This window comes from Ictalurus punctatus, chromosome 11 (assembly GCF_001660625.3).
Source record: "Ictalurus punctatus breed USDA103 chromosome 11, Coco_2.0, whole genome shotgun sequence".
Classification (NCBI taxonomy): Eukaryota; Metazoa; Chordata; class Actinopteri; order Siluriformes; family Ictaluridae; genus Ictalurus; species Ictalurus punctatus.
Window position 1 is genome coordinate 16,584,085 of NC_030426.2, and position 27,114 is coordinate 16,611,198.

Genomic DNA, 27,114 nt, shown 5'->3' on the forward strand with positions numbered 1-27,114 from the left:
AAACAAAACAAATTAACTAAGGGCAGTGGTAGCACAATGATTAAGACGTTGGGCTGCCGGTAATGAGTTCAAACCTCAGCACCCTTGAGCAAGGCCTTTAACCCTCAGCTGCTCGTGTCAGTTGCCCTAGATAAGGGTGTCTGCCAAATGCCGTAAATGTGAATTAATATATTAATTGTTTGTAACCACTCATTCAGTTCAAGGCTTCATGTAATTGTTTGAATTTTATTAACAATTTATAAATATAAACCCTAACCTTTATATGTGGATTTAATTAAGCAATAATTGTTGATGCTGATGATGAGATTAAACAAATATGGAATAAACTAAAAAGTACAATGAGGATACAATATTGTCAAATATATACAAAACTGAGTGGTGTAAACAACACAAAGTATTATTATTATTATTATTATTATTATTATTATTATTATTATTATTGGGTCGCAGTAGTTTGCCCTTCCTAAAATGGCGGTTGTTTTGCTCCAGTGTTCTTCGCATGTCCGTGGCTGTAAATGTTCCTGAAATGAGAGAGCCTCACGAGCGCAGCGTTCCGAGCGACGTGGCGACTCAGATTCCTCATTTTATAAATCGTACAGTCCAGGGATGAAGAGTCCACGCGCGCACAGAGCAGGGCTTTAAGTTTGCTGCATCTGACGAGTGTCAGTGTGTTCGGTTGTGAGCGCTTTTTGGTGTCTGGAGCTACACAGCTGATGCAGGTCTGAGAAGTGAAGCCGCTGGATTTGCTACTGACTTGTACTCTTAATGACTTTGGAGAGAGCAAGCAGGGTGTGTGTGTGTGTGTGTGTGTGTGTGTGTGTATATCTGCTGTACTTTGACTCTGTGAGCAGGTCCATGGGTCACTGCAGTGTGAAGCTGTGATTTCTAGTGTCATGATGTGGCAACGTGTGTTCACTCTGAGACACAGAACAGGAATCTCTGCTGAACTGTGAGTGTTCACATCTGGATTTTGCATTCTTTCACATCTGCTTAACTCTGCTGTTTGTGGAATGTATGATGTAGTTTGGATAATTACTATAGCTTTATGATTTCACTCTTAAAGCAAGAATTGAGTGAACACTCTTTTTCTGAATGAAGGAATCAAGTTGTGCCTGTAAAAGTTTTTTTCCCCCTTAGAGACAGAAAGTTTGTATGTTCTCAAAGTCAAAATTAAATTTTCCTCGTCATTTCCCCTCTTCCTTTTTTCCTGTGGTGTTTTGTTTTTCTTCACTGTGTTTCTTATGTGATTCTCACATATCAGTTAATACAACTCCTTTACATTTGTACTTAAACTCTGAAATATGAAGTTGTGATGCAGGACTGCTGCAACGTTTGACTAAAGACAAGCATGAGCAGGAAATAAACACCAAGCATGTTTCTGGTCTACGTGATCAATAAGCCGTTTTTATCACAGACAATCAGAAGGAATTTTCAATTCTATTCAATTCCAATCATGGGTCTGCTTTGAGAATGACAGAAATTGAAGTCACAATACATTATAAGCCCATGTTCCTTAACATTTATAAATCTTTGTGCCAGATTGTGTGTGTACCTTAGACTTCGGTTTAGCTGAAACTGTACTTTGCTGTCTCACTGTGTTTGAGAAGCATATGTGTGATGTGATTGGTCAGACAGTTTATATGAACAATATTTAATGCTCTGGAGTAAATAAACACCAATATTTAACATCAGCCAACTTCATAAGCTCAATGTACAAAACAGTATATCAGTAGAATAATTGATTGTGCTATGCATGAATCAATGGTGTTATAGTTGCTCTATAGACATAACAACAGATTTCAACAGCAATGCTTGGTTGAATTTATGTCTATGTGTAGGAACTGTATCCAAGTGGTTATGGAGAAAGATCAGATTTCAAATTATGAAAATATTCGAGCTGCATTCTGTCAAATTGCCTGAACCTATTCTCTAAATGCGTCTTAATGCAGTAAGCCAATGTTTATGTTTAGGAAGCTTCTTGAATTATTTATATATATGAATCAATATATATAAAATATCACTGAAATAAAGTGTTCTAATGAAGTTGTTCTAATAGGAGTGTTTTTTTGTAGTGTGACAGGTTACTGTGGCTGGCTTTAACACTGAGCTAATAATGGAGCCCAGAGGGCAGAACTGGAATGAACAGTGGCCACAGAACCAGCGATCAGATCACAGAGTCAGAGATGAGCAGTACAGGTCTCATCACACAGGAAAACAAGGCCATTACCCTCCTGCAGATGTAAGGGACAGCGAGAGACGGTGGTATGCAACAGATCCGCGCTACATGTACTACATGAGTGGTCCTCCTGCAGAGTTTAGCACGGCATACCGCAGCCAAACCTACACACCTGACCGAGCTCAATCACACTCCAGGTTAGTGCAGTGATGTGTGCTTATGGTCATGTAATGACACTTATAGCTACTTTTTTATCTTTTCCTATTTTATCAGATACACCTACCATATTAGTCACTATGCAGTTATACACTTACTGGCTATAATCCATCTGTAGCCACTGTACCTACTGTATAATGTAAAGGGACCAACGCTGACCAGTTAATAAATTACTGTAACTAAGAGGAGTGTGTATCTAACTGGTATGATCTGTTTAGGCAGGGATATGATTATCCTCCCCAGAGTTACTGGGACTACAGGAATGACTACAGCTACTATGATCATGGCTACTACAGAGGCCATTATGGATACCCAGGTATTCAAATAATTATGCACCAGGTTGGTTCACGTAGTTTAAAAGATCAGAGTACTTGCTAAATGTAATTTTCCAAATCCACTCCTGTTAATGCAGCAGCCTCAGATACCAGTGGAAGGCCGGTGCAGGGATGGAGGACAGAGGGGCATCAGGAGTGGTCAGGAGCCACATACACCCATCAGCATGGGTCAGGCTATTTTCCATTAATTTACTGTGTTTCTCTATATGTAACAGGTGTGCAAACATGCAGCATGGAGTTTCTGGGCTGTGCCTTCTTTGTATTCAAATTGATTTATTTGGCAGACGCTCAACTATAAGTCTAAATCAACTTGAGTCATGGCCCAATACAATTCATACAAGCCATACAAAAAACTGAGCAGTTGTTGAAGGGCCCAAGAGTGGTTATGTGCCAGTCCTAGGGTTTAACTCACAGTTGTTCAATTTCTAGTTCAGAACCTTAAGAGTTCAGCCTCCATTGCCAGCTCTGTTTTATTTGTGCAGCCAGCAAACTGAGATCTAGCATATGTTTTGGAAATATAACCCCTAACGTACTACTATTAATACTACTACTACTGCTGCTGCTACTGTTGAAAGATTTTACTGAATCACGTAAAATCAGAAAACTCCTTTGGCCCTCAACACAGAAATATACCCTAATTATATTTTGAAAACTTGTTTTAATTGCATTTCCATTAAATAAATGAATTGACAACATATTGTGTTTACTGATCTGTTTTGTTGGAGTAGAGTTTCCCAACTCCAATTTAAAAAATGGTTTTGCCTGATTTACTACAGTTTGGGTAAGGCCATGAGACTTGTCTCTAATCTATTCCTTTAACTGAATCACTCAGGTATGAGCTCAGAAGAGACAGTGGACAGTATGAAGGTGGTGTTCCTGTGAGAGAATGCGTGGAAACCAGGAATGAAGCCAGAGAGGTTAGCCACACCCTCACTGTCCTACTACCACCACGTCCAATTTATGCATAATTGTGAACACAGTTGTGAACATAATTGTGTGTACTGTTACTGTATATTAGTTATTTCTTATGCCTTTAAATGGTTATTTAATAAGTGGTACAAACAGCATCCCAAAGCACTCTGTGTATTGCTGTGTATCGAGCTCTCAGCTTAAACCAAATGTACTCTATCTCCTATAGGTGTCTGAACCTGGATGCTTAGAAAGTTCTAAAACCTCTGGCCTGTCATCCAGCACCTACGAACTCAGCCAGTACATCAATGGAGACGAGCAGAGCAATGCTCCACCTCCAGCTCACTCAGGTAGATGTGGGCAGAGTAAACATACATACAGTAAACATCATATCATCATTTCTGCCTGTAGATCAACAGAACAGACTTTGGTTTCTGATTATCACAGCACACATGCTCGTCCTTTTTTATTCAAGATAATTTAGAATCCAATTGCTGCACATAGCTGAGCAGCTGAAGGTTGAGTTCCTTGCTTAAAGGAATAGTCCACTGTTTTTCAACCTAATTTATACCTTCTTTTATGAGAAACCTATATATTAACCTCCATATATTTGTATATGGTGGTCATGTATTTGTAAATTAAGTTCAAAATGTACATACAGTAATTCATTCCTTCAGATATGGGACTGTTTAAAAAAAAAAAAAAATTTTAAAGGAAGAATTTGTGGTTAGTAAACACCAGTCAGTGTCTCAGTTTCACCTGATATGTAATAGCATCCATCCATTTTCTGTACTGCTTATCCTTACTGGGTTGTGGTGAACTTGGAGCCTATCCCAAAGGTGGGGTACACCCTGGAAGGGGTGCTAATCCATTGTAGGGCACAATCATGGTAAATGGCTTTTAACCAAAGCGCTTTACACTGCGTCTCATTCACCCATTCACACACACACTCGCACACCAATGGTAGCAGAGTAATGCAAGGTGCTAACTTGCCATTGTGAGCAACTTGGGGTTCAGTGTCTTGCCCAAGGACACTTCGGTATGTGGAGTCATGTGAGCCGGGACTCGAACCGCCAACCCTACGATTAGTGGACAACCCGCTCTACCAACTGAGGCACATCACGCACACATTCACACCCTAAGGACACTTTGGACATGCAAATCAGCCTACAACGCATGTCTTTGGACTGGGTGAGGAAACCGGAGCACCCGGAGGAAACCCCTAAAGCACAGGGAGAACATGCAAGCTCCGCACACACAGGGCCGCAGTGGGAATCAAACCCTCAATCCTGGAGGTATGAGGCTAATTAAGCCACCGTGCCCCCTGATATGAAATACCACCAAACATTTTTCATAGTCATTTTGTTCCAGTGTTGGGAGGATTGCTTCTCACAAAGCTCACCACAATAATTCATGACATGTTCGGTTGTCTTCCTGCATTTTGGTCAATTCAGATCCAAATTGCTTACTACAATCCAATTGTGCTAGAGTTCACTTGGAAGCTGATTGAGAACACCTCAGATGTTCTCGGACTGGCTGGTTTGGTCCACGCGGAGTGTGATTTCTGTGCTTTCACCTGCCCAAGTGAACCATACTGAGGGGGAAAACGCACCAAGGTTTCACTTAATCAGCCTCGGTCAAATGCTGCATATGTAAAAGCACCCTAAGAACCAAACAGCAGCTCTGCATTAGTCCAGGAATTTGAATTCCTTCTAATTTGAAACCTTATATTTGCTAAAACAAAACCTTAACCATTGAGCTACCACTGTTCTCATTTTTCATTAATACTTCATTTGTTCATTCTTTATGCTATTACAACCAGAAGCTGAGACCAAGTTAGTGGTTCCGCTGAAGTTCTCTGTTCCTCATGTGGCTTTGAGCTTTGGACCTGCAGGGCAGCTGGTGAGAGTCACTCCAGCTTTGCCATCTCATGGAGAACCTGCTCAGGTGGAGTTCCACAGCCTAGAGGTACAAAAACATGAGACATTATGAAGCAGTAATATTAATAATGAGGCTAGAATATTTGTATTAAGCACTAAAATGTGCTGCATAAGGTAACATCAGGTCCAGGATTGGAAAGTGTTGATGTAATATGTATGATATGATGTAACAACTTGATGTGTATAGGTTATACTGAGTGACACACGTGAGCAGAATGATATGAGAGGCTTTCCTGGACCACTGGCAAGGTAAGTCCTGTGTTTCCAGTACATCTTATATAAGAAAGCATAAATGTTTTGCCTCACCACAAAGAGTTTAATTCTTCTTCTTCTACTTCTTCTTCTTCTTCTTCTTCTTCTTCTTCTTCTTCTTCTTCTTCTTCTTTCATGTAGGGAGGATCTGCACAAGGTGGATGTCATTAACTTCGCCCTGCAGATGGCTGATGCTTGTCTGAAGGATGAAACCACATTCAAGCCTTCCTCTGCCTCCCTCCTGTGGCATCTGCTGGTACTGCTGTGTAGACAGAATGGGGTAGGAAGGGCCTTCTTAGCTATATGCTAAACCAGTAGTGTGGCAAAATAAAGTTGTCTGAGGAAAGTAAGATTTAGGCATACCTTCCATTATTTCTTAGAACATTACCCTGATGAAGCAAACCTGAGACACCAAACATGTTTTGTTTGAATGATTACATATAGAGTAGTGGGGAAAGTCTTACATTTTTGGCAGAACCATTCCTTTACACTGAGACTGTGGATGAAATCTTTTCAGATTCAACTTGTGAATGCTTTTATGTATTCGTCAGTCAGATGTGTTAGTGCAGAAAACACATCTTCCATTACTGTGGGCCTTTAATGTTGTGCAGAGAATCGTGGGTTCAGATATCGCAGAACTCCTGCTCCAAGGAAGCCGCTCTGTAGGAGCATGTGATGAAGATGGCAAGCAGTCAGACGTGGGCAGCCTCATTGATCTGAACGAAACTCCCTCATCAGAGATGGAGAGCTTCAACACTTCGGATTTCCTAACTGGAAACGTGCTCAGTAATGAAGAAACTTCTGAACAAAGCATCCAGAACTACACCAAACTCCTGCTGGCTGGAAGAAAGAAGGTCACTGTTCTCTTGCTAGCTCTTATTGTGCTGTCTGGTCCCTTCGGTGTTACAATACAGAGTTATAAAACAGTCAGACAAAGGTTTAATTTGTTTAGCCTTGTTAATAGCATTTCTATTTAGTATGGATGAGAGAATTTAAATGTTGAGCTTTTTAAAAATCAGATCTCTGTTGTGTTGAACTGAACATTTTAGCGATCTGCTACTTCTAACTCATATAATTGGATTATTTTATTAAAGATTCAATTCTCTTATATATTATTATAACTCTTGGCCTGCTGTGATTACTGTAGCAACCCTCTACCATCCCTGCGGAAGTATTTTCTTATTAGTAATGCTGATGCTTGTCTTTCATTTCAAAATTAACACGTCATGTCTGACGTTAAGTTGTTTTTAAGTCGTCTAAACTATTCATTTACAGCAACTGTAGTTCAAATGCATGAATGCCATAGTTTGGTTGCAGAACCTTTAACCCTGACGCTCTGACCCCTTTAAAAGCACCTCTTGTCATTTAGGAAGCACTGGAGTCAGCAATGCGCAGTGGCTTATGGGGTCACGCTCTCTTTCTGGCCAGCAAGATGGACAGTAGGGCCTACAACACTGTACTGAGCAGGTGTGTGTCACTGTATGGTCCTGTATGTGTGTGTGTGTGTATGTGTGTGTGTGTGTGTGTGTGTGTGTGTGTGTGTATATATATATATATATATATATATATGTATATGTAGTATGTTTTCTTACTCTGATACATCTACTAAACCTGATTATGATCTGAAATCGGACATGACTGATCATAAAGCCCAGTAAGAATACACACATGCAGAAACACAGATGGGTGAACTGATGAAATGTTAGTACACTGTGTCAGCGATAGAATCAATTCAAGCATGTGGACTTCCTGTGGCCTTTCATATGTCCCAATCCCACAAACTGTAATGTAGAGGCCTGATTGTTGAAGAATTGAAATGTCCTGTTACAGTTTCCTTACTGATGGCACGGTCCTGCTTATTACATGTGGACACTGCTGTAGGGAAGGTCCAAGTGTGTGTTTTAGAAATCCCTGTCCCAATCATGTTTCTTGTAATCTGCTTTTTCTAAGCAGTCATGGCAGACAAGGTTAACAAACTATTAGATCTTACAAAAGTGGTGACCTGTGATTTGTCTGATGAAAACACTTGTGAGGAGTTGGTCCACACTAGGGATGTAAGTAAATATGAATATAATATTCAGATTGAACAGATTATGCAACCTAAATGAATATGAATGCAGATATGAACAATATGTAGGGTATTTTTGTTAAAGAATTTTTTGCCAACTTCAGGGACTGGGATCTTGCAGGATAAAACAAAAAAAGTCACACGAGCACTATGGTTTTACCTTTATGTGGTGCTTTATAGAACAGGCCGTCAAAGCTTGTGGCCAGGGTTGCCAAGTTTCTGCAAAATCCCACCTCAGCTACAAGTATACAAGTCAAAAACTGCACAAAAAAGTGAAATTGAAATTTCTGGGGGAACTTAAAACTTAAAAAAGAAGAAGGGTTTTTTTGTTGTTGTTGTTTTTTTTTATTAATTGATTAATTAATACTAATAGCAGATGCACTTTTTAGTTTTACCCTGACCTAAACACTGCTTTACTGAGCTTCAAAATGAAACCAAATTTCTACCATATTTCTGTAAAAAACATAAGCAATATGTTTTATTTTATTAAGCCATATAGTGCACATAGATCACCTGCTGTGATGAGATGACATTCATCTCTGCTGGACTCTCCACAAAAAAAATAATGATTAATTTTTAAAATATTATAAAACTTGTAGTTAATTGCATGTGTCTTCATCATTCTTAAATGATCGTTTTCCATCCTTATTAAAAGAAATTGGAATTGTGATTGGAAGCATACAGTTGTATAGGATGTCTTTGTACAGTATGCTGTAGCCTTATAATTTCCCTTCAAAAAGCAGATATGGTGTGATGGTGATGGTCAGGTGTCCACAAATCTTTGGCCATATTGTGTTCTGCACATTGCTGTTTGTTGTTATAATTTGTGAATGAAAAATCACTTCTGTTTCCAGAAGCCCTGTTTCCCCCGTTTTTCCAGAATGCAGAGACAGATATAAGCATTATTGTGGTTACTCCAGAATGTGGCAGTGCAGAACACAGATACGCAGGAGGCAGACACGGGGGGAAAAGTGCTCTTTTTTTAATAATAAATTCATGAATGGAGGTGAGATGTGCGAACGTGAAGGTGCAGGACGTGGTCTTTGTGGCGTGGGAAGCAGCGTGCGGGCTGCCGCAGTTTGGCGGGAGTGCCCAGCCACTGGCGGAGAGGTCAGGGAGGCTGGGGTGTCGTATTCTTTGATGTCACCATCGTCTGCTGCTTCTGGAGGAGAGAGAGAGAGACTCGTTACTAGGTAAAGTGACGGAGAACTTGCTCACCTCCATACGCTGGTTTCTCTCTTGTATATCCTCCTGGCTCCTGCAGGAGGGTGAATAGCCGCCACTCCACTCATTTGCTGCCAACCGTGTGTTTCTGCCTCCCCCGTCTTGCAGCCAAGTGCTTTTGTGCCATCCAAAACACTCGGGCTGCTGAAATGGCACTGTCCGTCCAGCATCTTGCCAGCAGTTGTACAAGGAACGTGTTGTGTTCGGTGTGTGCGGGCTGCAGGTCCTCTGTCACAATTATATGTGTATTTTGAGCACTAAACAAATGCAGATACAGGTGATGGTGTGTCCACACACACCAGTTAAAGGGATTAGCTCAAAGCCATGGCTGTTATTTATAGTTGTTCTAGCTTGATGACATGGTTTCTTCTTGCATGGGTACTTGCTATTGCTGATCAATGTTTTCACCTGTCACTTCACTGTCCCCACTAATAATTTTAGACCTGCTAGGAAGAGCCAGGGCATTTAAGCTCTTCAAAAACCATCAGAGCTAAAATCAGATCATATTTGCTAAACTATTGAAGAAGCTAAAATGCCTTTTGAGTATAATAAATCCACACACATTTTATTAAGAGTTGCATCTTAGTTGTGATGCAAAATTTTTTTTAGGTTGTGGTCACCATGGTGACAGAAGAAATTAGATGTGCAATGCACAAATTTGCTGACTAAGCCATTTGGAGGTGAGGGAAATCTATAAAATAACTTATCACATTAGAGCAGTGAATGGCAAAACAGTACTGCAGTCCACATATACTGTACAGAAACAAAGATGAGTTAACTAGATGACATGGTAGAACACTGTGCCAGCCATTAAATCATTTCAAGCATCTGGCCAAGCACGTTGACTATCTGGCACATCCAGCTGGCACAATCCCACAAACTGTAATGCAGAGTCAAGATTTCTGTCCAGAAAGTAGCTCTTGTCGTTGACAAAATGCCTCGTCTTAATAATAATTCCACTGGCATGTTTTGGTACATGGAGCATCTGGTATGTAATATGACATTTTGCAGGCCATAAACAACATAGTGATCGAGTAGATTAAATGTCCAGTGTGTAAATTTGTTGGCTGGTACATGTGTAAGTGAGTTGTATATAAGTCGCGATTTGAGCCATCTCGATTTCTGCATGGACACCTGTATCTGCTGCTGAACTGACTGGAGTGAAATCTGACTCTGGTCACTATCCAGCAGCATTTGATGGACTGCAGTAAATTGTCACCTCCTATTTTGGGAGGCATTTTTCCTCTATGATCCTTAGCTCAGGTTACTGTCTGTGCGTAGTTTTATGCATGTTCACCCCATGACCATGTGGATTTCCTCTGGGTTCTCCTGCTTCCTCCTCCCTCTGAAAAACGAGCCGGTAGGTGGATTGGCTATTCTTAATTGCATCTGCATATGAATGTGTGTGTGCATGGTGCCTTTCCTATCCATGATGTATTCACTCCATGCATCCAATGTTCCACCAAAAGCCTGAGTAGGATAAAATGCTTATTGAAGATGAATGAATGAAGCTCACTGGTGTCCAACCAGCTGATATTGTTGGACCAAACATTTACATGGTGCCTCACCTTTTATTTGGTCTGTGTGTTGCATGCATTTTATAGTGAATTATATTTATGAAATATGAATAGAACAGTTTTCTCATCCTCTTTCTCAATTATGTCAAAGGATCTCTATATTTCACATAGGGACATGGATGTCACATGAATATGTTCTAAAGCAGGACACAGCAGAACTCCCACTGCACTGGCTCTTAGGTTGTGGTCGTGTGTGTGTGTGTGTGTGTGTGTATGCGCGTCATATTACTGAGTCAGCCATGTTTTTTTAATAATGTGTCCCCTTTGTGGTTATTGGTTTTAGTGCAAGTTTCTTTAAGGACAGTGGTGTTAACTAAACACTGCTGCTCTGTCTGAGCTGGAAATGCTACATTTTAGTTCAACTAAAACATGGTCATTTTTAGGGGGGCATGGTGGCTTAGTGGTTAGCATGTTTGTCTCATACCTCCAGGTTTGAGCTTCGATTCTCACCTCTCTGTGTGCGTGGGGTTTGCACGTTCTCCCGATGCTTCGGGGGTTTCATCTTGGTACTTCAGTTTCTTCCCTCAGTCCAAAGACGTTAATTGTATGCTGATTGGCATTTTCAAATTGTCTGTAGTGTGTGAGTGTGTGTATAATTGTCCCCTGCGATCGGTTATCCAGGGTGTCCCCCACCTCTTGCCCTGAGCCCCCTGGGATAGGCTCCAGGCTCCCTGCGACCCTGCGTATGATAAGCAGTGTAGAGGATGAATGGTTGGATGGATCCCCATTTCAATCTTTTTTTGTAGTTCCATGTTTTTGTTCTGGGTTACAGTATGTTATGAAATTGCACAAAAATAAATGTATAAAATGAACAACACAAGCAACAAGTGATGATTTGTTTGGGGGGGTTTTTTTCTCCAAAAAAAAAAAAGGTATTAACTACAGTATATATTTCTACAAAACATTTTGGTACCCACACAATTAACATTTGGTGAAGCCACACTTGGAGAGAGCAGCACTGAGCCTCTTCATGTAATGTTTAAGAAGACTGGAGACACCTGACTCCAGTCTGGAGACACCTGACCAAGAGTGGGATCACTTGGTCCACTACTCCTGGCAGAACTACTTTAGAAGCTCCTTTAAATGCTTTGGTTTAAGCAGGTTCAGTAGGGTTGAATCTGAAGACTGATTGCCAAACAGTGATTTTGTGTCTCACAACTATTTCTGAGTTCTGCTAGGTTTTGGGGCTAAATATCCTGGTAATTAGCAGTATTCATGAATCTTCATACGAGACCCTGAACCGCTTGCTGCAAACAGCCCCAAATCCTCACTGTTTCACCACCATATTTTGAGTTTAGGGGCTTTTCCTTTTGTGCAGTCTCCATTTTTCTGTGGTGTGTAAAGTAAAAAAGTTAATCAAAGCATTGAATTCCAGTTGTAGTTTCATTCAGACTCCAGAGGGTTTTTTTGTGTGTGTATGATTGTGCTCTGTGATGTTTTGAGTATTTGTCAATATCATTAACCAGACTTGAGCAGGGAATGGTGCTGAATTGTGTGTGTGTGTGTGTGTGTGTGTGTGTGTGTGTGTGTTATGACAGGTTTACAGGGAGTCTGTCTCCTAGTGATCCACTCCAAACACTTTTCCAATTACTTTCTGGGAGGATTCCTGCTGTTGCCATGGTAATACACCATACTGTTTACTCAATTTTTGGTTTAAAATAGATAATTTTTTCCAACTGTGTTCTTGTATGTATTGGCTCCATCACGTTATTTTTTCTCTCCTCTCCTCACCCCACCTCTTCTCTCCTCTCTTCTCCTCTCAGTCCTATAGCAAGGAGAAATGGGGTGATTGGAGGCCTCACCTTGCTGTTATATTATCCAATGAAACCGGAGATTCTGCTCTGCACTACAAGTCCATTGTTAACTTGGGTGACATCCTAGGTACAAAATTGCTCACATTAATCCAGACTTCACATTTAAAGGTACTGTTTCTCATCCCAGATCTCCTCTAATAGAAATTGAATTTCAGCCCTGCACAGCAATCTAGTTTAGAGCATTCTTTCCTCTCACACACACACATACATGCCAGCAAGACATTTTTAGAATCCATTGCTCTAGCACTGACAGCATGTTTAGTTGGGTTTCTGTGTTTCTGTGTTAGCTTCCAGAGGCCTGCTACATGCAGCTCACATCTGCTACCTCACAGCACGCACACCCTTCGGCTGGTACACAAACAAAACACAGCATCTGGTGCTACTGAGTAGCAGTCATAGGTAAGGCTCTTACATAAATACTATTATAATTATAATTGTATGAGCTCTAGTTTTATTCTCTAGCTGTGTAGATAGTACCAAATAGACTTAGACATAGACAATAGACTTAAAGATAAAAACTGTAATTAATCCCTTCAACACACATGGTACTATTTGACTTAATAGTATACAGTTGTATACTAGTGGAAGTTATAACTCATAATCTCATTATCTGGTGTCACCCAGAAAAGGATGGGTTCCCTTTTGAATGTGCTTCCTCTGATGTTTTTTTCCCTCATGTCACCTCAGTGAGATTTTCCTTGCCTCTGGCTTGCTCATTAGGGATTCAAATCTAAATCCATATCCGGATTTCTGTAAAGCTTTGTGACTATGTCCATTGTTAAGTGCTATATAAATAAAATGGAATCGGATCTAACTTTTTTGTTCCCTACTTGAGCTCATTTCTTTAATGTATAATTCTGGAGTGTCTCTTTCATTTAAATTTTTTTCAGGGGAAAAAATAAAGTAAAGTAAATTTACCTTAAAGTACCATAGAACATTGGACACTTTAACTGGATCTCCAGACAATTATGTTAATGATGGTGTTTTCCCTAAATGGATGCTCTCTGTTTTTATTAAAAATTGAGTCAACACTGCGTCGATACTGAAATGAAAATGTCCCGTATCCTTGTTCAAAGAAGGTCTTCTCCTTTTCTAACCTAATATTAGTTATGCTCAGTGTACTCTGAGACTTATTAGGGGTCTACAAAGATTATTGCTTTCTAAACTAAATCTTCTGTATTCTTATTTATTTATTTATTTATTTATTTATTTATTTATTTTTTTACTTCTGAAAGAGTCTGCCTCTCTAAGATACACTTTTTATACCTAATCATGTTACTAAACTGTTGCCAATTAGCCTAATTAGTTGCAAAAAGTTCGTCCCGCTGTTTCTTTTTTAGTAACACTTCCTTTTCTAGCCTTTTGTTGCCCCCGTCCCAACTTTTTTGAGACGTGTTGTGGCCATCAAATTAAAAATGACCTTATTATTTTTTTTAAATGGTACATTTACTTAGTTTAAACATTTGATATGTTTTCTCTGTTTTTTTGTGAATGACATCTGGGTTTATGAGACTGACCCATCATTGCATTCTGTTTTTATTTACATTTTACACAGTGTCCCAACTTTTTTGGAATTGGGGTTGTATTATTATTAACAGCTGGCACAGGAGACTTACCTTGTAGTAAATGCTTCTGGAAATTTTATACTAACTTTTCTCTTGTTGATGTGATAATCTTGCAGTGCTTCATTTGCTGACTTCTGTCATAATTCAGCCATTCGCTGCACTGAGGTGTTTGAATACTGCCAGAGACTGGGAAACCCGTCCTTCATCATCCCTTCTTTTCTGGTATGTCTGCTTTGTTCCCCTTTAGTATTATGTGCAGAAGTTGTCCTCTCCAATGATTTTGTCAAGTTGGTCAATTTATGTTTGACAGTTAAATGATTTTAAATTGTCTATAGAAACAATGTGTTTAATAGAATAGTATAGAAACTTTGGTTTAACTAATTAGGCTCACAGGCAATTCAATATCAGGAATCATTTGGCTAACTAAAATGTGATTTACCTGTTGGATGTTTCCTGTTTGCCCCACTGATTCTGTGGTGCGTCTTGTTGTGCAGGTGTATAAGTTCCTGTATGCATGTCGATTGCTGGATTGCGGTCTGTTCTCACAGGCCTTCCATTACTGTGAGCTTGTAGCCAAAGCTCTGCTCACAATACAAGAGCCACACATCATACTGCTACAGGAAGTTATCAAGGTAACACACCCATCAAAAGATGTGCATGCTGTATCAGCGAAACCCAAGTTATTAAAGAACAAAACACAACAGAAAAACAAGCAGTAGTAACCATATTGAAGCTAGAACCCCTTTTTTTCTCAGTACATTGTGTTCACTCCACACAAGCATTAGTCTTGGGTAGGAGGTCTCACCCAAATCTGAAGGAGGGACTGTATGCTACAACAGAATTGATTTTAAATGGTGGCGTTCTAATTTGATTTCTTTACACCACTGTGTGGTGGAGGCAATATGTTTATGGGTTGTCTGTCCGCCTGCCCCTCCGCCCATCCATCCATCCATTTGAGATTCAGTTAGCAATTGTTTAATAGCTTCCTAACTGTTTGAAGTATATTTTAAAGGCATACAAATGAGTAATAAAAAGAATGACTAGGCTTGGCGGCATTGGAGACATTCCTGTCAATTTCATTGCTACTTATTTTAGTAATTATTTTGCTTTTTATGAAATGGTTTATATGTATAAATTGTGTCTTGAACCCAGTGTGTGGTGATTTTAAGAATTGTTTTTTTTTTCCCTTCTTATTTCTTCATTATTTTTGTCCAAACTATATTACAATATGTCTTTAAACAAATCACAAGTGAATTCTGTGTATAGTCTGTGAAATCCAAAATACAAGCTTAATTTATTACACAAGCCAGCAGTATAATGTTCAATGCAACAGTATAACAGAACATCATTTTGATATTGCAGCAACATTATTTGGTGTAATAAGTGTATGGATTTTTCTATGTTTTCGTCTGCTGCTGCAGATGGTGGACAGACTTAAACACTCTGAAACACAGATCTGTGTGACAGGCGCTGATCCAGACTGGCTGTCTCTCCTACGTCAGCGTCTACGGGACCTGCAGGTGAACTCATACTCCATCTGTGCAGTCATAGTGACCATCGTTTACTGGTTGATTTGCTTGTGAGGATGGTAACACAGACCTTTTAATTTTGTCTTGTATTTTTTTTCTGTATAAGACGTCATTGATTTACGTTCAAACACAATGACATGTTTGGTGGGAGTAGAATGTGATATATTAGTACCAATGAGTGTTATATCAATTTTTGAGACATGATCTATAGATTTTTAGGCTGCAGCCTGCTCTGTAGCTACAAGGCTAATGTAGATTTTTAAAACTGAACCACTTTATCATCAAGTAAACTGACTAAAATAACACACTCATCTTAAAGCATATTCTTAGTCTTGGTAATACCATTTGTATATAAAGAGTTTCATACAGTTGTAGAATAAGTCAGCATTTAAACTATTACATGCACATTAGTATAGATACAAATCAAATTCAAAGGTTATGGGTTCAAATCCTAGTACTGCTGACCCAATGCAGAACGTTTAGCCCTTAATCTGCCCCAATTTGGAAATGTGAATAGATAAATTTCGGTTCCTTACATACTGTGCTCTTATTTTCTACATAATAAACTCAATTGCACTGCTCTATGCTTCAACATTTGTATATTCCTATAGACAATATGTATCAGTCTTCCTGTCTGTTTTTTTGTTTGTTTGTTTGTTTCTGTTGTAATTATATGGATCTATATCTTACATAGCGGTCCCAATAAAGCATGTGAATTTGTAGATGGGGAACTTCGGAAGTAATGGTTTGTACATGTCAGCTGCTGAAGGCACTGCTTGGGACCAAGAGGAGAACAGGGAGTGTGCAGGTAAATTTGTGTCCCACACTATGAACTCAATAGGCACATTCACATTATTCAATGTGTTTCCTTCACAGTCCAGTAGAACCTGAGAGACCTTAAAGTCAATGTTACAATATGGTTTACAATTGAATACCTTCACCATTTATTGTGGACAGAACACCAGGGGGTATCTTAAGGGCCAACCCACTGTGTTATTAGGTCAGGTGTAATGTATTTGATGGTCAGTTGGATCAGGTCGCAATGGATCAGGTCTGCATGACTGCACTCTGCACCCATTGCTTTTAGAAAAAAACCACAAAAATATGTAAGTATAAGCAGGAGCAATAAAATATGATATTTCCAAAATGTAACACTTGAAATTCTGTTTTTTGTTTGGGGTTTATGTAGCTAGTTAACTGCAGCTGTACATTACAACTTTGATGACTTAATTAATTTAATCTGCTAGTTAGCAAGCTGATATGTCTCTATATCCACTAGAGGCCAAAGGATTTGAAGCAGCACTAACCTCATCAAAATAAACATAAAATGTGTTTCCCCCAAGAGATAATGCACCCTAACATGTGAGAACTTACAACAACAGGTTTTACTAAGTTTCTGCAGGCAGAGGTCAGTCCATCTTAAGTGGTCCAAAAATTGTAAAATTGATTACCTCTATATATTGGCATTGCAAATCCACCAGGTATATATTTTGCACTATACCTACCTATTTACCCCCTAAAAAAAAGTCTGAGACTTGAACCCTTCCCATTATAAATTGACCGTAAAAGTGGAACTGTGAGCAATCTTGAGCATTGCATTTGGGCTTAAATTCTAAGTCTAAGGAACAATAATGTACAAAATGTTTATATATGTCAGAGGTGTCCAATCTTATCCGGAAAGGGCCGGTGTGGGTGCAGGTTTTCATTCCAACCAAGCAGAAGCCACACCTGAGTCTACTGAAAGCAAAGATCAACTGATTAAACGGGTTGAATCAGGTGTGACTCCTGCTTGGTTGGAATGTAAACTTGTAGCCACACCGCCCTTTGCAGATAAGATTGGGCACCCCTGATATATGTACATGTACATTGTAATGTGCTCTGAAGGTCTTTTTTTTTTTTCCAAGGAGCTAGGACCGTCCTGAGCCGAGATATTGAGGTTTCCATAAATAGCTGCATAACCAAAATTTGTTGTGCACCATGACACAAAGATGGCTGTTGTAGTTAAACCAAGTAAAATAAAAAATAAATAAAATAAAAAAGCACGCTGTACCACTTGAGTTGGAATGACCCGCAGCAAAAATATACAACAAACTGATTTTTACTTTATTTTTGCGTTTTGAAATAATCTTAGCTTGTGCATTTATTGTTAGAAAAGTGTTTTTTTTTCTTTAATATTTTCTATGTTTTAATCTGAAAGTAGTTAAAGACTTTGTACAGTAACCCAGTGTATGTTTTTATAGATCTTAACCGAGATGAACTTTCCACCAGTGAGATGATCCACACTTCTCTTATAGAGGACAGTCATAACAGTTCAGGAAATGTCCATTACAATCAGTCTCAGTTTGCAACACATCCCCATTCCTCCTACCCCTCAGACGTACAGTCTTACACCACGTACTCCCTTGCAGAACATTCCTACATGTCTTACCCATCAGAGGAAGGGTCTTACATCCCAGAAACTCAAACATGTGCTCCTAAAGAACAGGTTCCTCAAATCTATGCTCCAGTCCCCATGTATTCCCAGCAGAATCTGGTCTCTTCTGAACTCCCACCAATTCATGCAGTTCAGGATGGTGTTACTCATTCTGACACAACATACCATCAGACTGTTTCCAGTTTGGATCCAAGGAGCAGCAATAATACAGGTTAGAATGTTATTGGAGCTCACTGTTGGAAAACATAGGGTCATTAGTGAATGTTGGTATGGGTGTATAGGTGAATGATGGTAATTGTTAGTGTGTTAGTGAATATTGATATATGTTGAATGTTAGTGTTGTTTAATGTTGCTGTAGGTGAATGTTGGTGTTTGTTGGTGAATATTCATGCATGTTGGTGAATGTTGATGTTGGTTAATGTTAGTGTGTGTTGGTGAATGTTGGTGATGGTTAATGTGTGTGTTGCTGAATGATGGTATTTCTGAATGTCGGTGTTGGTTGGTAAATATTCATATTTACTGGTGGAGATTGGTGTTGGTGAATGTTGTTGTTTGGTAGTGAATGTTGGTGATGTTGAATGTAGTGTATGTTAATAAATGTTAGTGTTATTTGTTATAATGTTATTTGTTGGGGAGTATATGCTTTTTGTTAATAACACAATTACTTTGTGACTAGTTTTATTACATTTTAAAGCCAAACATAATGCCTGTAATGTGCTACACATGCACTTGTATTGTATTGTATTGTATTGTATTGTTTATTGTCTCTATGGAAATGTTTTTGTTTTCTTAGATGGTGATTTCTCCACTGGTAAAAACATGGTAAGAAAATAGATTGTTAATTTTTCAGATTTCCTTTCTTTCCTTCTTTCACTTACCCTAGGCAAACAAAACCATCACCATTCAGTTTAGTAATCAGTGCAAGAGAGTGTTTTGTCATGAAATCTAAAACTGAGGATATGTTGACTGTTTCTTACTATATAGTATTTTTCGAAAAACGGTGTGTCTCTGTATTCAAGATGGGTGCTCCTGAAAATGGATCTGCTCTTGGGAGTGCTGATCTGGGCATAACAACCCCTACCAAGGCTAATAGAAAGGAAACCACCAGTCAGAAATCTGAAACGGTCAGTGTTTTGAATATTTTAAAATATTAGTATTAAATATGTTAAAATCCAATTGATGTGTTAGTAAAAAATCTTCTAATGTTTTGTTTTTTGTTTTTAAACAGGAACCAAAGTCAGGCTGGTTTAGCGGATGGTTCAAGTCAAAGCCTAAAGAAACTCCAGAGGACCAATATGAACAAACCAAACCTGCTCTCATGGTAATTATGCAACTTCTACTACTACTACTACTACTACTACTACTACTACTACTACTACTTGTACTTCTCCAGACATTACTAGTAAGCACAAAAGCTGTTCAGTTAAGTTTATTTCAAGACAATTTGGGTGACAGTCTGTTTTTAAAAAATATCATTTTATTTTTTAGCTTAGAAAAAAATGTAAAATGAATCACATATTAACTTTATAAGTTTTTATGTACTTTCTGTTGTCCTGTTCAGGTTAGTTAAATGTTTGCACTTTGTGGCCACTATATGGCCGAAAAGTATGTGGACGCCTTCCCTAAACTGTTTCCCCACAGTTGGTAGTCACACAGTTATCTGTCTATTATATGTCCCCCCCCCCCCCCCCCCCCACTATTTTTTAAATAATTTTTATTTTTTATTTTTATCATAAAATTTTTCCTTCACCGGAACTAAAGGGCTGAGCCTAAACCTGTTCCAAAATGACAGTGCTCCTGTGCATAAACCAAGAAGAAATGATTTGCCAAGGTTGGTTTGGAAAAATTTGCATGGCCTGCAGAGAACCCTCACCTCAATCCGAATGAACACTTTTGGGATGTACTGGAATGCTAACTGTGCACCGGGCCTTCTTGCTTGAACATCAGTACCAGACCTTACTAATGCTCTTGTGGATTTCTGACCTTTAGTGATCCATGTGTTCAAGTAAATCATATGGTAGGTTTTGACATTTTCCAGTTGTTCAAAGTCACAAAATTTGTTTTAGGAGTCAACACCCATTCCTCCCTTCCCTGCACCACCAAAGGTTTCTTCCACCATGCTGCCATCACAGACCCAAGCTGCTAGTATCAATCCCTTTTCTCGGAGAGCTGGTGAGTTCAGTGTGTGTGTGTGTGTGTGTGTGTGTGTGTGTGTGTGTGTGTGTATATATGTGTGTGTACAGTTCTCAGATCTCTATGATCCTGATGTCTCCCTTTTAATGTTAACTTTTTTATTATTATTATTATTATTCCACCATATTTTGCTGTCCAGTAAAGAATCGGTTCCTCTTTATAGTCCTAACACTTCCATTCTCGATTTTTTTTAGTCAAGACTCCAAAGCAAAGCTGCTCCGCGATATATCTACAGTGAAAATATCCATATCACAAAATCAAAATCAAAATGACACTAATGTTGTACTGACATTTATTTAGTACAGTAGTATTGCAGTTTGGGATATAGGCCAAAAAAGTATGTGCTTTTATGATTGCACAGTATTCGGTAAGAGTGTTATGAGAATCAAATAACATTATTGTGCAGATGAGTGTCACTGTCACAGTTTCTGAGCACAGTGTGAAAGACATCTTTTAGGTGCAGCCAGCTTGTGCATTGCTGAACTTCCGCAGTGTAACAGTGCTCAGTCTGCAGCAGAGATGGAAACTCGAGTCTGTGACTTGGACTCGAGTCGCACTTAAGTCACAAAAAAAATTACTTGCGACTTGACTTGGACTCGTGAACAACTGACTCGAGACTTGACTTGGACTTGAAGACAAATCATTTTGGTTTGGCATTACGTTCTCTCTTTACTACCCGACATGACAGCATCAAACACCACATTTTTCTATTCATTCCTCAGTCATTCATTCCCTATCAGTATATGCTGCAGCAGCAAATATCACAATAATTCATCTCTAAACACACCAAGCCAGCATAAACAGCACATAGACAGCTAAAATTTAAGTTGTAGTTGAAAAGGTTTCTCTGCACTGCACTCAGTAACTGCAGTAAGTGCTGGGTGCACCAGACCTTGGGATGAATGCAAAGGCTTTTCCAGAGGCTCTGAGCAAAAGTCTTGTCTTGCCTTTTTGACCCATATACTGTATATAAATATTTATTTTAGTTCTGCATATATTGTTTGTAAAATGTCACATTTCACACTTTGCAATGTCATGCCATGATAATTCTTTAGCTGACTTTTAGGTTTTACTAGTGGCCTGGAATTAAAAAGGTTAATAGTGTTTTTTATGTTTGATAAACCTATAGGGCTCAGTGAAAAAAGAGTTCCTGAGGTCAAAAGCAGTGTTCTAATTGTGAGAGTTGTTTTCTTTATAGGTCAGAAGCCAGGTGCAGCTGTGGGCCAGAGTCCCTAATTCAGTTCTGCACATGGGGCTGTTTCCTTCATGGCAGGCTTGCAGGTGGTGTCAACCTCCTGAGTCTGGATCATAGCATCTCAAAATTCAACATCAAACAGAAACCCAAGGGACCCCAAAGGAACCAGAAATCATGGTCATCACCAAATATTTTTTGGAGAGACTAATTATTTGTGCCATTTGAGATGCTGCAGAAGTGAATTTGAGGGCTTAGACTATGCTGTCTTTCACTGAAGAAATTGAACAGCTGAGAGCTGGATGACCAAAAATAAATGGAAGTCAATCGAATGCTTTTGTTAACTCTTGAACACTCTTCTGTTCTCTTGCATACATTTGGAAAGGAATCGTGATCCTTAGCAGTTCAACTTGGATTTAGGAAGTGTGAAAAGCCTACTTCCTTTATGGGTACCAACAGTTTGGGAACAAATTTATTATACATTGATATTTTGCCATTAAAACAGGTTTCTGATATAACAGTATTCACTCTATAAGGGATTCTTTTAAATTACTACAGTTAGGTGGGTAATTTTTGGTTTTGGTTATTAAGGTTTTGGATCAAATTATATGAATATATAAAATAATGTGTATAAAATCATATGTGTATAACATCATAATTGTCACTATTATACCACCTCCACAAAGCCACATTATAATTACATTGCGCTTGTCAGCTGTTCAGTTTATGGCAATATCTTAGCAAGATATTAATAGTTTTGTAAATAATGTTTGGTGAACATGTTGACTGAGTGTATCAAAGCAATTGTTTATTAAATGTATCCAATTACTATTTGTATTATCAGAATATCTTGGATTTGTAAATTAATTCACTGTATGTTTGTTTTATACTGTATGTGTTGAACAGTTGATGTACTATTACAGAAAGTTATAGTATTTTCTCTTGCACTAAGACAGTTAATGTCACACAGTATTACATTTGGCTTTGGATAATGGGAGTAAATATAAGGAAAGGACTGCATGTTATGTGCCTTAGACTGGTACGATATTGAGCACCATGAGAGTGACTGTGGGCATAATTTACATTCCTCAAGGAATTTTCCAATTAGGACAACAGAATTCGACAAGATAGATGATGGCTCCTTTTACCATGAGTCTGCACAGCGGGATTCAGCTGGGGCCAAATGTCAGACAGACTGAGCGAGAGAGAGAGAGGGGAAAATATTCTGTCGACAGACAATCACTCTGCTTTATGTTAAACATGTAAACAATCAAAAGATGAATCCACTGATGATTTTTTTTTATTTACATGTATTTTAGCATTGAAAGAATACAAATGATGTTACTTCTGTGTAGCCCAATATCATTGAAGTGCCTTCAAAGTTTTTAACATGCACCTTCTTGATTTTGTTTGTGACACTGCAGGTGATTAAATTCTAATAAAACACATGAAACACAAGTTATTGTTTCGCTTTTGACAGGCTGGATAGCGTTCAGAAATCCATTGGTAATGGGATGTATTATTATTTGTTTAAATAAATTCATATATTTAAAGACAAAATGACTAAATACCAGTATATCAAGGTCTTTAAAATACTATGAATCTACAGAAACTGATGATAGTAACATTCTTGATCTGTTAACAGTATACAAAATTCCTGCAGAATTTTGTGCTTGGTTCAGGTTTCATTTTAAGACACTGAAACAGGAAAAGGCAAGTATCAAAAAACACAACAACAACCACGAAACAAAACTTTGTAACCAAAGCCTTATCCAAATAATGAGATGTGTGAAATGCTTTGATAAAGGTCTTTCTGATATTAAAAAAGAAATGTAATTATGTATATACAGTGCTGGGCTTCAACCTTGAAGAGATCTCGGAGAAATATCTTTGAAAATACCTGTCTGTACTTTCTGTTCGCGAAAACGTCATGATAATAAGACTAAGTCAAGCCGAAGCTATTATTGCTTTGGCTGTGAATAGTATTTTTATAGGGAGAATTCATGTAAACATGTCAGTGAGTTATTAACAACAGTGTAGGGTACTTTACTCTTGTAGTTTTATGCCCCTAAGCCAGTCCAAGCTGTGGTCAACATATAGAACAAGTTGTCCTGGTGGCTTACAATTACAGGGGTTTGATACTGCCTTAAATTAGCTTTGTGCTAATAGTAGTAAGGGACATGTGTGCTTAGAAGGCACAGGCTTCCACAGCAGCATGACTCAGAATGGATAGCTGTCAACTGGGTATTACAGGGGAAGGATCTACTGCCATCATGGAGGAGGTGACAAAAACTGAACGCATCACCATTTGCAAACCATAAGAGAGAGAAAAAAAGCATGGTGAATGTGAGAACGAATAATGGTCTCTAACAAAAAAAGGATTAAATATTAAACTGGATGCAGCTGTAAGACTACATGTGTGCATTAAAAGGTGAATGCAAAGTCACAGAAACTGTATGCCTAAAATAATATGTAAAAGACTTATTAAATATTATAAAGAGAAAAAAAATACATAAAAGACTGCTAAGCAAATCAACAAAACAAAATGGAATAAATATTAAAAACAATTTGTAAAGAGATATTAAGTGTGAACAATTGTGCCATATTAATTAACTCTGTTCTGCTGAGGTTACAATAATGATGCACAAAAAAGTCACTAAAAATGCAACAGCATTAAGAACAAGTTTCCAACAAAAATTTTTATGTTTTAATCCACCCCAAGTCTCCTGCCCTCTTTCTTCCCAATTTTGTCACTGGACAATTCCCACCAAAACACCGGCTCTCCTCTATTATACAACAACCAACAACTGGGGAGGGGGGAGGCTAATGTACTTCTTCAGAGACACAAGAAGCCAGTCGTTCACATCTTACCACAGGCTACTAGTATTGGCTAGTGTCACTGTGATCGACAGGGGAGAGAGAGCACAGATAATTTTGCTCCCTTGGCTCCTGGCCATGGATGGCTGTAGTATCACTGGGATGTGAACATGCAATCTCCCAAAAAACAATTTTCCATTGTGCCACTGTGCCTCTCAGGAGCCCTGTCCGGTGTGTTCACCAGCTGCTTTAAGTACTACAGTGCATCTCATCCTCATGGACTGCACCAGATTTGTCAGTTCTTGCTGTGAGATATTCCTGGTGTTTTTCACTGTCAGTAGGAAGGTCTCTTTAGTGTCCTAAGTTACTGTAACTGTGACCTTAATTGCCTACTGCCTGTAAACTGTTAGTGTCTCAAGGACTGTTCCACAGGTGCATGTGCAATGATTGTTTATGGTTCATTGAACAAGCATGAAAAACATTGTTTAAACCCTTTCCAATAAAGATCTGTAAAGCTTATTTAGATTTTACAAAATGATCTGTCTCCTGAAAAAGGGACTTTTCTCTTTTTTTGCGGAGTATATTTATAATCAATAAAGAGACAAAATACTAGGTATTTAAACATTATTGTTGCAGGTGTATCGCCATAATGGGACAGAATATTGCTAAGTAATGAACAGAGCATAAGCGCTAAACTGGTGGCTGAAGGACCTGCTGCAGTCGTCGGGTTGCATGTGCACGCTGGTGCCGTAGCAGGCGTGAGGGCATGGCGAAAGCCACACCACACTCGGCACACGTGTACGGACGGTCACCCGTGTGCACGCTCAGGTGCTCAGTCAGGTTTGAGGACTTAGTGAAGGCTTTTGTGCAAACGGGGCAGACATAAGGCCGCAAGCCACTGTGCACTTTCTGGTGCTCAGCCAGGCGCGAGGGAAGCGCAAAGGTTTTGCCACAGTCTTGACAGATGAAAGGTCGCTCACCCAGGTGCGTACGCTCATGCCGTAGCAGTGCTAGAGGCTTATTGAAGGTCTTGCCACACGCACGACACAGGAACGGCTTATCATTGGTGTGCATGTTGCGCTCGTGCTTGCGCAGGTCCGACGAGCGCACGAATTCCTTGCCACACTCTGTGCATGTGTATGGCTTCTCACCAGTGTGCGTGCGGATGTGCTTGCGGTGGTCAGAGGACCATGTGTATGTCTTGTCGCAGAATGGGCAGCTATAGGGCCGCTCACCCGTGTGTAGCCGCTTGTGCTGCTGCAGGGTGCCCTGATGTGCATAGGCTTTTCCGCAGAGTTCGCACACGTGTGGTTTCAGCCCGCTATGCGTCTCCACGTGGCTCAGTAAGTTGCTGGACTTCTTGAATGCCCAGCTGCAGTAAGGGCACTTGTAAGGCCGGTTTTCTGCATCTCCCTCCATGCTCCGCTTCTTCATAGCTGCGAAAACATAAAGTGGCTTGCCTGTTTGTTTTTTTTCTAAATTCGGCTCGTGTTCCCTGGATGGCTTTGCAACATTCTTATCTAATGTGGCTTCCTGTTGCATTTCTGGAGGTGATGCCAATTCAAACTCAGTCCAGTCTTCTTCAAGTTTCACCCTTAGGCTGGCAAAGCTGGACACTCCCTCAGGCTCAGATCCAGCCTTCTGGAGCTCACTAACATTTTTACACTCATTCATTTCCTGCTGAGCATCACAGCACACAGGATTCATCTCACTGGCACAGCCAGCAGGAGACAGTGATTCCTTAGCTTTAGTGATGAGTTCAGTCTCTACGGGTTTATACCATATCTTATTAATGATGGTCTTTCTGATGCTTCTTTTTGAGATGTAAACTTTATCGCTGAAGATGTCTGGCTTCAAGCCGTTTGAATTTTCTGCCATTTTTTATTTTTGGTTAGGACTGGTCTTGCAGCTCCCAGACAATTATCACATAAATGTCTGACCACACTGTGGGGAAATAAAATTAAGGTAAAATTTAATAACCACATCCTCTCTTCTAGTTTTTATCTCAGCTCCAAGACCTTCTACACGATTATCCACAATTGAGGTTTGCAGTCCCAGAAATAAGCCCTAAACTGTGTCACTTAAACAAGGAAGGCCATGCAGTGACAATGCTTTAATACATCAGTGATTCCAAGCAGCCTAAATTATTACACCTGAATTCATCATATTAAACTATAAGCCACTGTAGAAGTTATGTTATATATTTTTTTTATGGATTTCTAAAAAGAATTTCATTAATTAATTATCATTTTTAAAAACATGATAGCTTATATCGGAACTTACTTTTTGTCAGTCTTACAGCTTACTGTTCTTTTTTAAGAGATACATAAACTTGGCCTTATAGAGCATTTATTATAGCAAAAAATTATTACAGTTGTGATGTGTTTAATGTTTGAGCTTTACACTCATTTCACTTATTTTGACCTCAAATACACCACATGGACCTACAGAGATCCCATAATAGTCTTTGTCTCATGAGTGATAATCAAAAATATTCTTTTTAGTGATTTGAGCTATTAATTCAGTACACTTCAAGCAAGTGAATCTTTTATGCATCAGAATCATTTGAGGCATAATATTTCATAGCACATATTTAGTATTTAAATTAATATTGTCAGACTGTGACTGCTTGTAAATAGTCACACTATGTATCTATAATTTGAGGACAGATTCTATATTTTATTACTTTATTATTATTTTGAAAGAGGAAAGGTAGAGGAAAGGTAAACATTCATAATCATTTATTATTCACTCATTTAAGATTTGTTCAAAAAGATCTTATAGTCTTATATAGTGTTGGAGATTTCCTGATGAAATCTGATTAGACCAAAATACTGACACTGTGAGATTTTAACTTTGACACAGTCAAATAC

The 27,114-nt window shown here is 38.9% G+C and overlaps 2 protein-coding genes across 6 annotated transcripts in view; one reads left to right on the forward strand and one right to left on the reverse strand.

Annotated features, from left to right (window-relative positions):
• The first annotated feature begins 530 nt into the window (after nt 1-530).
• On the forward strand, nt 531-22,882 carry sec16b (SEC16 homolog B, endoplasmic reticulum export factor). Of its 5 annotated transcripts, XM_017480335.3 has the most exons (25): nt 532-719; nt 852-949; nt 2,073-2,373; nt 2,611-2,708; nt 2,805-2,895; nt 3,560-3,644; nt 3,866-3,986; nt 5,459-5,604; nt 5,764-5,825; nt 5,970-6,108; nt 6,440-6,682; nt 7,198-7,295; nt 12,236-12,317; nt 12,461-12,578; nt 12,799-12,910; nt 14,193-14,298; nt 14,571-14,708; nt 15,498-15,596; nt 16,329-16,413; nt 17,846-18,250; nt 18,833-18,861; nt 19,059-19,163; nt 19,268-19,360; nt 20,106-20,211; nt 21,431-22,882. In XM_017480335.3, the coding sequence occupies exons 3-25, from the start codon at nt 2,114-2,116 to the stop codon at nt 21,466-21,468; spliced, it is 2,859 nt and encodes a 952-aa protein (XP_017335824.1). In that variant the 5' UTR covers nt 532-719; nt 852-949; nt 2,073-2,113; the 3' UTR covers nt 21,469-22,882. The 5 variants fall into 5 exon arrangements, with proteins under 5 accessions (XP_047014451.1, XP_017335824.1, XP_053539615.1 ...); XM_053683640.1 differs by having other exon boundaries at nt 532-949; XM_053683641.1 differs by having other exon boundaries at nt 532-949; nt 5,459-5,583.
• Nucleotides 21,583-27,114, reverse strand: part of znf648 (zinc finger protein 648) — a 6,351-nt gene continuing 819 nt past the window's right edge. The window contains exon 2 of the mRNA XM_047158496.2: nt 21,583-26,185. Within this exon, the coding sequence (XP_047014452.1) occupies nt 24,932-26,119 (1,188 nt within the window). The 5' untranslated portion in view covers nt 26,120-26,185 and the 3' untranslated portion in view covers nt 21,583-24,931. The remainder of the gene's footprint in view (nt 26,186-27,114) is intronic.